Source organism: Salmo salar, chromosome 04 (genome assembly GCF_965601325.2).
Source record: "Salmo salar chromosome 04, fSalSal1, whole genome shotgun sequence".
In the NCBI taxonomy this organism is placed as follows: Eukaryota; Metazoa; Chordata; class Actinopteri; order Salmoniformes; family Salmonidae; genus Salmo; species Salmo salar.
Genome location: NC_138294.1, coordinates 47,621,800 through 47,634,015, shown reverse-complemented (window position 1 = coordinate 47,634,015; position 12,216 = coordinate 47,621,800). Strand labels below are relative to the sequence as shown.

The 12,216-nt window shown below is 42.2% G+C and overlaps 1 protein-coding gene across 3 annotated transcripts in view; it reads right to left on the bottom strand.

The window, feature by feature from the left end:
- LOC106603113 (kelch-like protein 13) overlaps positions 1-12,216 on the bottom strand; it is a 111,598-nt gene that overhangs the window by 69,127 nt on the left and 30,255 nt on the right. For 2 of the 3 annotated variants that reach the window (XM_014196352.3, XM_014196356.3), the window contains one exon: positions 2,560-2,645. In XM_014196352.3, the coding sequence (XP_014051827.1) occupies positions 2,560-2,624 (65 nt within the window). In that variant the 5' untranslated portion in view covers positions 2,625-2,645. Of the gene's footprint in view, positions 1-2,559; positions 2,646-12,216 lie in introns of those variants that run through there. The other variant, XM_014196353.3, reaches the window with a different exon arrangement.

The following is a 12,216-nucleotide window of genomic DNA, read 5'->3' as shown; positions in this document are numbered from 1 at the left end:
CTCACAGCTTAAGGCATTAGTCACCTGGTACAAAAACAACACATCCTATAGAGGGAGCAAAGTTAGCCCACACACACACACACACACACACACACACACACACACACAGAGCTGCATGAACACTGCGTACTTAGTCCACGTCTTTGACTCACTTTGAAACGTAATTATTAGTTCAAATACAGAAACTGTATATTGCAAATGATGTAACAGGTAGTAATTCCAATGATCAAAATAAAATATATTATTTTTAGTTTAAAACTAAAATGTCCATCTCTGTCCTTGAGAGAAAGAGAGCAAACCTGACAGAAAGGGGAGAGCATAAAAAAAATGTCATGTTAGTCTAACTTCACATTAGGGTTGGATCGGCATCCACATTTTCATACCGTTTCTGTACCATGACGGGGTATACGGTATTACCCCATGTGCGCACAAGGGTTACCATTTAAAAAAATATATACATAATTCTTTGGGGGTGCACAAAACAATTGAGGCAACATGGATCTTGATCCAGGAGGGGATTGAATGAGTCTGCTGTAACCAAGAAGCTTGATCTTGACAGTTAGCAAACCAAATGCATAGCTGGAGCCCTGAGCTGAATATACACGACCAGTCAAAAGTTTTAGAACACCTACTCATTCAAGGGTTTTTCTTTATTTTTACAATTTTCTACATTGTGGAATAATAGTGAAGTCATCAAAACAATGAAACAACACATATGGAAGCATGCAGTTACCAAAAAAAATCTAAAATATATTTTATATTTGGGATTCTTCAAATAGCCACCCTTTGCCTTGATGACAGCTTTGTACACTCTTGGCATTCTCTCAACTGGCTTCATGAGGTAGTCACCTGGAATGCATTTCATTTAACAGGTGCCTTCCTAAAAAGTTAATTTGTGGAATTTCTTTCCTTAATGCTTTTAGCCAATCAGTTGTGATGTGACAAGGTAGACAGAAGATAGCCCTATTTGGTAAAAGACCAAGTCCATGTATGGCAAGAACAGCTCAAGCAAAGAGAAAAGCAGTCCATCATTACTTTAAGACAGGAAGGTCAGTCAATCCGGAAAATTTCAAGAACTTTGAAAGTTTCTTCAAGTGCAGTCACAAAAACCATCAAGCACTATGATGAAACTGGCTCTCATGAGGACCGCCACAGGAATAGAAGACCCAGAGTTACCTCTGCTGCAGAGGATAAGTTCATTAGAGCTAACAGCCTCGGAAATTGCAGCTCAAATAAATGCTTCAGAGTTCAAGTAACAGACACATCTCAAAATCAACTGTTCAGAGGAGACTACGTGAATCAAGCCTTCATGGTCAAATTGCTGCAAAGAAACGACTACTAATGGACACCAATAATAAGAAGAGACTTGCTTGGGCCAAGAAACACAAGCAATGGACATTAGACCGGTGGAAATGTGTCCTTTGGTCTGGAGTCCAAATTGGAGATTTTGGTTCCAACCTCTATCTTTGTGAGACACAGTGTGGGTAAACAGATGATCTCCTCATGTGTATTTCCCACCGTAAAGCATGGAGGAGGTGGTGTTATGGTGTGGGGGTACTTTGCTGGTGACAGTGTCTGTGATTTCTTTAGAATTTAAGGCACACTTCACTAGCATGGCAACCACAGCATCCTGCAGCGATACACCATCCCATCTGGTTTGGGCTTAGTGGGACTATCATTTGTTTTTCAACAGGACAATGACGCAACACACCTCCAGGCTGTGTTAGGGCTATTTGACCAAGAAGGAGAGTGATGGAGTGCTGCATCAGATGACCTGGCCACCACAATCCCCCGACCTCAACCAAATTGAGATGGTTTGGGATGAGTTGGATAACAGAGTGAAGGAAAAGCAGCCAACAAGTGCTCAGCATCTGTGGGAACTCCTCAAGACTGTTGAAAAATAATTCCAGGGGAAGCTGGTTGAGAGAATGCCAAGAGTGTGCAAAGCTGTCATCAAGGCAAAGGGTGGCAATTTGAAGAATCTCAACTATAAAATATATTTAGATTTGTTTAACACTTTTTTTGTTACTGCATGATTCCGTGTGTTATTTCATAGTTGATGTCTAAACTATTATTCTACAATGTAGAAAATAGTTAAAATAAAGAAAAACTCTTGAGTAGGTGTTCTAAAACTTTTGACCAGAAGTGTAATTTATTTAAAAATGTAGATTCCTTAGTTATATTTAACTTATAGTTATAAGCAGTGGCGTCACTGCAAGGTGGGAGTGTCCCAACACCAAAATAACAGTATTGACAGTATTGAAATGGTATTTAAACGGTATTGAAAATCATACCGTCGGTATTTCGAAATATACCGTATACCAGGGTATCGCCAAAGCCTACTTCACATACTACTTAGGAGATGAGAGACGATTATAATGGGTTGCTGAAATTGCGCAGTGAAGTCCTTTAGTGAGTTGAGCTGAAAAGCAAGTGTTTGAAGTTACACATTCACACATAACATGAGAAAAGCAGAAACTCCTAAGATGAGGCACTTCAGACGAAAGTGAGGCATGTTGATTGATCGTGTATAGATGCAGAAAAAAAAGTTGGACATACATTGCACAGTACCTGTCGTGCAGTCCGAGGGACATCGTCTCCCCTCTGTGTACAGGGTGCTCCATGCCCTCGCCAAAACCACACCCCTGAAAAACAGGTGAACAATACATTAATGATACTGTCCGGACTCTTCAAAAGGAGGGTAAGTGTACCTATTAAGCCCACCAAAATCTAAGTTTAGACATTTCTAACATATACTGCCCTAAGTCCTGTAAGAAAAGTGGAGAATTAAAAAAAGAAAATGAAAGATGAATCTCTCATGTGAAGTTTTATGACTTGACTTACACCGTTTGTTTATGTACAATAAATATATTTGATAAAATATGTATAAAGTCCGGACTGGGCTTAATGGGTACTGAATGCACCCTTTAAGCCCACCTTTTAAAAATCTATTTTAATTCATTTCCAAATATTGCAAACTTAACCTGACATTTCTTATGTAAACTTAAATTATAATAATCTCCCCTAAAGTGATTGTTCATGCCAACCAGTACACACCTGATTCTACTAATCATAGACTTCAATCAAGACTTGAATAGATGAACAAGGTGTGTTACTGCTTGGTTTGAACAAAAACCTGCAACCACACCGCCCTCTGTAGATAAGACGCCATGGACAAAGACCACACAAACAACTTTTAATGAATTATCTTAAAGCTGGCTTACATTTGATGGAGTCATACTCTTGTTAATTAGTTCAACGTGTCTTCCTAAAGCCTGTCTGAAGACAGTTTCACATCTCCCTCTCCACTGTTGTATTACAAAGGTACATGTGGTGAACCAAATAACAGAAACACCTGCATGAATGAGGGACAACAATATGACAATGTCCCGGACCTAACTGCTTGAGTAGTCGTCCAATAGTCATCTGTTCCCATTTTTGCCAACTACTTGTATGTCTTCTATCTCCGACATCCTTCAACTTTGGTCTTACTCTTCTCTAGGGTTGCAAAGGGTCCGAAACTTACCGGGAAATTTCCGGATATTTTTCATTGGAAGTTAAATTACTCAAAATTCATCAGAAAAGTTAGCTTATAATAGTGAACCTTTTTTGTGGGACACACATAAGGCAATTCTAGGTCTAGGCATATTTTGGATAAATGGCGGTTAGTCAGTCACACCACAACCACAGAAAGACCTAGTTGGCTGTTTCCTGTTTCCGGTCACAACTTGCAGACTTGTTTACGCTGCTGTGCGTTTTGTTGCCGATCTTACTTTGCTACCTGACGGTTTTTTACTTTTTCATTACCGTATATTTTTACTTTTTCCCTCACTCAACTTTTTTCATTCAACTTTTTCACCCCGGAGGTTTTATCTGGACATGGTTCGTCAGGACTTCAAACAGCCGAAGCTAAGTAACATTAACATGATGCCTTCTAATTGCAGTCGTTGTACCTATAATATACAGGAGAACGATCGCCTTACGGCAAGGATAGCTGTGCTGCAAGCCCAGCTTCAGACGCGATCGTTAGGCAAGGGTAATTTCAGTGTAGGAAAGGATGAAACAGCGTCTGTGCCACCAGTAAGTACAGATAGTAACGTTAGTATAAACCCCCTCGCACGGTCCCCGCAGCCGGACAACTTTCTCATGGCTTCTGGAGGGAAACGCTGTAGGAATGCTCAACCGGTGTCGCTTATTCAGCCGACAAACTTTCAACCGGTTCTCCCCATTAAGCGAGTCGGAGTCGGAGGCCGAGACTTCTCTGGTCTCTACTCCTCCCGTTGTGAGGTCTGAGACGCCGACGGCTCCCACCATTAGCTCTGACAAATTGAAAACCCTAGTCATTGGCGACTCCATTACCCGCAGTATTAGACTTAAAACTAATCATCCAGCGATCATACACTGTTTACCAGGGGGCAGGGCTACCGACGTTAAGGCTAATCTAAAGACGGTGCTGGCTAAAGCTAAAACTGGCGAGTGTAGAGAGTATAGAGATATTGTTATCCACGTCGGCACCAACGATGTTAGGATGAAACAGTCAGAGGTCACCAAGCGCAACATAGCTTCAGCGTGTAAATCAGCTAGAAAGATGTGTCGGCATCGATTAATTGTCTCTGGCCCCCTCCCAGTTAGGGGGAGTGATGAGCTCTACAGCAGAGTCTCACAACTCAATCGCTGGTTGAAAACAGTTTTCTGCCCCTCCCAAAAGATAGAATGTGTAGATAATTGGCCCTCTTTCTGGGACTCACCCACAAACAGGACCAAGCCTGGCCTGTTGAGGAGTGACGGACTCCATCCTAGCTGGAGGGGTGCTCTCATCTTATCTACGAACATAGACAGGGCACTAACTCCTCTAGCTCCACAATGAAATAGGGTGCAGGCCAGGCAGCAGGCTGTTAGCCAGCCTGCCAGCTTAGTGGAGTCTGCCACTAGCACAGTCAGCGTAGTCAGCTCAGCTTTCCCCATTGAGACCGTGTCTGTGCCTCGATCTAGGTTGGGCAAAATTAAAAATGGCGGTGTTCGCTTTAGCAATCTCACTAGTATAAAGACCTCCTCCATTCCTGCCATTATTGAAAGAGATTGTGATACCTCACATCTCAAAATTGGGTTACTTAATGTTAGATCCCTCACTTCCAAGGCAGTTATAGTCAATTAACTAATCACTGATAATAATCTTGATGTGATTGGCCTGACTGAAACATGGCTTAAGCCTGATGAATTTACTGTGTTAAATGAGGCCTCACCCCCTGGTTACACTAGTGACCATACCCCCGTGCATCCGGCAAAGGCGGAGGTGTTGCTAACATTTACGATAGCAAATTTCAATTTACAAAAAAAAAAAAAAATGACGTTTTCGTCTTTTGAGCTTCTAGTCATGAAATCTATGCAGCCTACTCACTCACTTGTTATAGCTACTGTTTACAGGCTTCCTGGGCCATATGCAGTGTTCCTCACTGAGTTCCCTGAATTTTTATCGGATCTTGTAGTCATAGCAGATAATATTCAAATTTTTGGTGACTTTAACATTCACATGGAAAAGTCCACAGACCCACTCCAAAAGGCTTTCGGAGCCAACATCGACTCAGTGGGTTTTGTCCAACATGTCTCTGGACCTACTCACTGCCACAGTCATACTCTGGACCTAGTTTTGTCCCATGGAATAAATGTTGTGGATCTAAATGTTTTTCCTCATAATCCTGGACTATCGGACCACCATTTTATTACGTTTGCAATTGCAACAAATAATCTGCTCAGACCCCAACCAAGGAGCATTAAAAGTCGTGCTATAAATTCTCAGACAACCCAAAGATTCCTTGATGCCCTTCCAGACTGCCTCTGCCTACCCAAGGACGTCAGAGGACAAAAATCAGTTAACCACCTAACCGAGGAACTCAATTTAACCTTGCGCAATACCCTAGATGCAGTTGCACCCCTAAAAACTAAAAACATCTGTCATAAGAAACTAGCTCCCTGGTATACAGAAAATACACGAGCTCTGAAGCAAGCTTCCAGAAAATTGGAACGGAAATGGCGCCACACCAAACTGGAAGTCTTCCAACTAGCTTGGAAAGACAGTACCGTGCAGTATCGAAGAGCCCTTACTGCTGCTCGATCATCCTATTTTTCCAACTTAATTGAGGAAAATAAGAACAATCCGAAATTTCTTTTTGATACTGTCGCAAAGCTAACTAAAAAGCAGCCTTCGCAAATGGAGGATGGCTTTCACTTCAGCAGTAATAAATGTGTGAACTTCTTTGAGGAAAAGATCATGATCATTAGAAAGCAAATTACAGACTCCTCTTTAAATCTGGGTATTCCTCCAAAGCTCCATTGTCCTGAGTCTACAGAACTCTGCCAGGACCTAGGATCAAGGGAGATACTAAAGTGTTTTAGTACTATATCTCTTGACGCAATGATGAAAATAATCATGGCCTCCAAACCCTCAAGCTGCATACTGGACCCTATTCCAACTAAACTACTGAAAGAGCTGCTTCCTGTGCTTGGCCCTCCTATGTTGAACATAATAAACGGCTCTCTATCCACCGGATGTGTACCAAGCTCACTAAAAGTGGCAGTAATAAAGCCTCTCTTGAAAAAGCCGAATCTTGATCCAGAAATTATAAAAAACTATCGGCCTATATCGAATCTTCCATTCCTCTCAAAAATTTTAGAAAAAGCTGTTGCACAGCAACTCACTGCCTTCCTGAAGACAAACAATGTATACGAAACGCTTCAGTCTGGTTTTAGACCCCATCATAGCACTGAGACTGCACTTGTGAAGGTGGTAAATGACCTTTTAATGACGTCAGACCGAGGCTCTGCATCTGTCCTCGTGCTCCTAGATCTTAGTGCCGCTATTGATACCATCGATCACCACATTCTTTTGGAGAGATTGGAAACCCAAATTGGTCTACATGGACAAGTTCTGGCCTGGTTTAGATCTTATCTGTCGGAAAGATATCAGTTTGTCTCTGTGAATGGTTTGTCTTCTGACAAATCAATTGTACATTTCGGTGTTCCTCAAGGTTCCGTTTTAGGACCACTATTGTTTTCACTATATATTTTACCTCTTGGAGATGTCATTCGAAAACATAATGTTAAATTTCACTGCTATGCGGACGACACACAGCTGTACATTTCAATGAAACATGGTGAAGCCCCAAAATTGCCCTCGCTAGAAGCCTGTGTTTCAGACATAAAGAAGTGGATGGCTGCAAACTTTCTACTTTTAAATTCGGACAAAACAGAGATGCTTGTTCTAGGTCCCAAGAAACAAAGAGATCTTCTGTTGAATCTGACAATTAATCTGGATGGTTGTACAGTCGTCTCAAATAAAACTGTGAAGGACCTCGGCGTTACTCTGGACCCTGATCTCTCTTTTGAAGAACATATCAAGACTGTTTCAAGGGCAGCTTTTTTCCATCTACGTAACATTGCAAAAATCAGAAACTTTTTGTCCAAAAATGACGCAGAAAAATTAATCCATGCCTTTGTTACTTCTAGGTTGGACTACTGCAATGCTCTACTTTCCGGCTACCCGGATAAAGCACTAAATAAACTTCAGTTAGTGCTAAATACGGCTGCTAGAATCCTGACTAGAACCAAAAAATTTGATCATATTACTCCAGTGTTAGCCTCCCTACACTGGCTTCCTGTTAAGGCAAGGGCTGATTTCAAGGTTTTACTGCTAACCTACAAAGCATTACATGGGCTTGCTCCTACCTATCTTTCCGATTTGGTCCTGCCGTACATACCTACACGTACGCTACGGTCACAAGACGCAGGCCTCCTAATTGTCCCTAGAATTTCTAAGCAAACGGCTGGAGGTAGGGCTTTCTCCTATAGAGCTCCATTTTTATGGAATGGTCTGCCTACCAATGTGAGAGACGCAGACTCAGTCTCAACCTTTAAGTCTTATCTCTTCAGTAGGTCCTATGATTAAGTATAGTCTGGCCCAGGAGTGTGAAGGTGAACGGAAAGGCTGGAGCAACGATCCGCCCTTGCTGTCTCTGCCTAGCCGGTTCCCCTCTTTCCACTGGGATTCTCTGCCTCTAACCCTTTTACAGGGGCTGAGTCACTGGCCTACTGGTGTTCTTCCATGCCGTCCATGGGAGGGGTGCGTCACTTGAGTGGGTTGAGTCACTGACGTGGTCTTCCTGTCTGGGTTGGCGCCCCCCCCTTGGGTTGTGCCATGGCGGAGATCGTTGTGGGCTATACTCGGCCTTGTCTTAGGACGGTAAGTTGGTGGTTGGAGACATCCCTCTAGTGGTGTGGGGGCTGTGCTTTGGCAAAGTGGGTGGGGTTATATCCTGCCTGTTTGGCCCTGTCCGGGGGTATCATCGGATGGGGCCACAGTGTCTTCTGATCCCTCCTGTCTCAGCCTCCAGTATTTATGCTGCAGTAGTTTATGTGTCGGGGGGCTAGGGTCAGTCTGTTACATCTGGAGTATTTCTCTTGTCTTATCCGGTGTCCTGTGTGTATTTAAATATGCTCTCTCTAATTCTCTCTTTCTCTCTTTCTCTCGGAGGACCTGAGCCCTAGGACCATGCCTCAGGACTACCTGGTATGATGACTCCTTGCTGTCCCCAGTCCACCTGGCCGTGCTGCTGCTCCAGTTTCAACTGTTCTGCCTGCGGCTATGGAACCCTGACCTGTTCACCGGACGTGCTTGTTGCACCCTCGACAACTACTATGATTATTATTATTTGACCATGCTGGTCATTTATGAACATTTTAACATTTTAACATCTTGACTATGTTCTGTTATAATATCCACCCTGCACAGTCAGAAGAGGACTGGCCACCCCTCATAGCCTGGTTCCTCTCTAGGTTTCTTCCTAGGTTTTTGGCCTTTCTAGGGAGTTTTTCCTAGGGAGTTTTTCCTAGCCACCGTGCTTCTTTCACATGCTTTACTTGCTGTTTGGGGTTTTAGGCTGGGTTTCTGTACAGCACTTTGAGAATATCAGCTGATGTACGAAGGGCTATATAAAAATAAATTTGATTTGAAAAAATAAATTTGATAAACTATCCCCATTCAATGGAATTCAATGGAATTGCATCCCTCTGCATGCACAGTGCATTCTTCCATCACATGAACAGCTGATTCTCAAGATCTTGCACACTAATGAGATGCTATTGAGCCCAAACTACTACACTGTGAGCCAAGGACTACATGCTTTCTGGTAAGTTTTGAATATATTTTATATGACATACATTATTTTTTGTTAACTAGTAAATAGTAGCCTACAGCAAAGTATGTTTAAATCATTTCTAACTTAACAATTTCTGCTAGTTAGTTTTTGCTACCATGTGGGTTTACCTTGCTTGAGCCTGCTAACTGAGGAGTGTTAATTCTCCTGTTTCCATACATTTAAAAAAAATTATCTTACAAAGGAGTTGTTTAAACTAACTGCTTAACTATTTATCTGTACATGGAATTGTATTAGGGGTTTAAATCTTTTTTTTCTAATTTTTACAGGAAAATGCCACGGGCACTATCTGATGTGTGGAGACATTTCACTGCAGCTAATGTAGAAGGAAAAGCTGTGTACATTTGCAAATACTGTGCCAAATCATATGTGAAGAATGCAACAAAGATGCAGATTCATCTGGCCAAGTGCATAAAGTTCCCTCAGCCCTCACAACAAGCAACCTCTGACAAAAAGTCCCTGTACTTCTTTTCGAGGTGAAAATGATAAATCAGACACCTTATCGATAGCAACAGCTCATGGTCCTCCTGGAATCAGAAGTTTTTTTGACTCAATGGAGGAACGTAGTCAGAGAAATGCTGATGAATGTCTTGCTCGAGCTGTGTACGCAACTGGTTCACCTCTGACGCTCACAGGCAATATGTATTGGAAGTAGGGTTGCACATTTTGGGGAATATTCAGAGGTGGAAACTTTCCGTAGGAATTAACGGGAATTAATGGAAATATATGCAAATGTAATATTAATACCATTTAAATGTAGATTTTTTTTGCATTGGATATATTTACCATATCATATGGAGACCGAAACATAAACCTTTTACCTTATCATAAGGAGACATAATTGCAAATGATTAAATCATTCCAATAGAAATAAAAAAACTAATTTAGTTACGAATTGAACTTTAAATGAATTGCCTCTTCACATGGGATGAATTCACTGAACAACAAAAGGGAATATTGAATGATCCACAATGATCCATCGCATCTCCCAAAAACATTTTCAACATACTTCTGTCAAATGATAGTCTAGAAACTAAAGCTTTGGTTGTCTTCCACTCAGGCTTCCATATCTTCTCCCTGGACCTCCTCAATTTCCACCTCTTGAACATCAGACTCTGAGGCCTCATCTTCACTGTCACTTTCCAACCTTGTTGAGGATGGCTCGTTGTCAGGCTCAAAAAGCCTCAAATTTGACCGGATGGCCACCAATTGTGCAACCCTTGTATTGGTCAGCCTGTTGCGTGCTTTGGTGTGTGTGTTCCCTAACAAGGACCAGTTGCGCTCTGAGGCGGCTGATGTTGGTGGGATTTGGCGGATGAAGGAGGCCACCAGGAAAAGAGCCTCAGATCCACAAAGTCCCTTCCACCAGGTGACTGATGAGATACAATATGGCAGTCGTGCCAACATATCTCCATCCCAAAGCCCTTGCTTGGAAGTGTACTTCGCCAGACTGGCAAGAACCTTGCCCTCATCCAGGCCAAGGTGGCGAGACACAGTAGTGATGACACCATAGGCCTTGTTGATCTCTGCACCAGACAGGATGCTCTTGCCAGCATACTTGGGGTCCAACATGTACGCATGTCATAAAATGTATGCACTCTACTGTAAGTCACTCTGGATAAGACCGTCAGCTAAATGACTAAAATGTAAATGTAAATGTGTATGGGCTTCAGGCAGAAGTCTTGACGCTTTTGATGTATTTCAGAACTGCAGTTTCCTCTGCTTGGAGCAACAGTGAAATGGGCAGGGCAGTACAGATTTATCTTACATCTGCAAGCAGAGTCTAAACATCAGACAGGATGGCATTGTCTCCCTCAAATCAGTGCAATGGCTACTCCTATAGGTTTCAGGAGTTTCAGGCTGCTTACCACTCTCTCCCAAAATACATCATCCAGGAGGATCCTCTTGATGGGGCTGTCCATATCGGCAGACTGTGATATAGCCATTTCTTGGAGAGACTCCTTCCCCTCCAGGAGACTGTCAAACATGATGACAACACCACCCCAGCGGGTGTTGCTGGCAGCTTCATTGTTGTGCTCTTATTCTTCTCACTTTGCTTGGTGAGGTAGATTGTTGCTGTAACTTGATGACCCTTCACATACCTAACCACTTCCTTGGCTCGCTTGTAGAATGTATCCATTGTTTTCAGTACCATGATGTCCTCGAGGAGCAGATTCAATGCATGAGCAGCACAGCCAATGTGTGATGTCAGGGTAGGACTCCTCCACTTCAGACCAAGCAGCATTCATGTTCGCAGCATTGCCAGTGCGAATACCTTCAGTGGTCCAAGGTCGTTGATGACTGCCTTCAGCTCATCTGCAATGTAGAGACCGGTGTGTCTGCGGAGGATGTGAAAAAGAAACTTGAAGTGGGCGTATGTTTATTGGTTGCTGAGGAGGTAAAGAGGAAGTCAGATCTATGGAAGACATTTTACTTAGTGGTGGAAACTACTGGGGATACAGATAAAGGAGGGTATACTGTAGAAGCAAGCATTGTGTATTATGTGGGCCCAACAGTTGCTGTTGGATTACAAATAAAACATCTGACCATTTGGAACAGTGTCAACACAAAATAGGTGTACCAGGGAGTCTGTTCTAACAAAAACAACAGATATAAAGACTTCATTACAGCAGACTAAAAACATTTGCGTGCATTATTTATTGCTTAGGATAATCAAGAAAAAGGGAGGCTATAGGAGCGAGAGCTGCGTGCATATTACGTGTGACAAACAGGTGCTGTTAGATTACATTTTTCTGTCTGTTTGGAACAGTGTAAACACTAAATAAATAATACCAGTCTGTTCTAATAATTTTTTTTATTTTTTATAAAGCCTTTATTTATATTTTATTTAACTAGGCAAGTCAGTTAAGAACAAATTCTTATTTACAATGACGGCCTACCAAAAGGCCTCCTGCGGGGACGGGGGCTGGGATTAAAAATAAATAAAAAATATAAGAAAACACACACATCACGACAAGAGACACCACAACACTATATACAGTGGGGC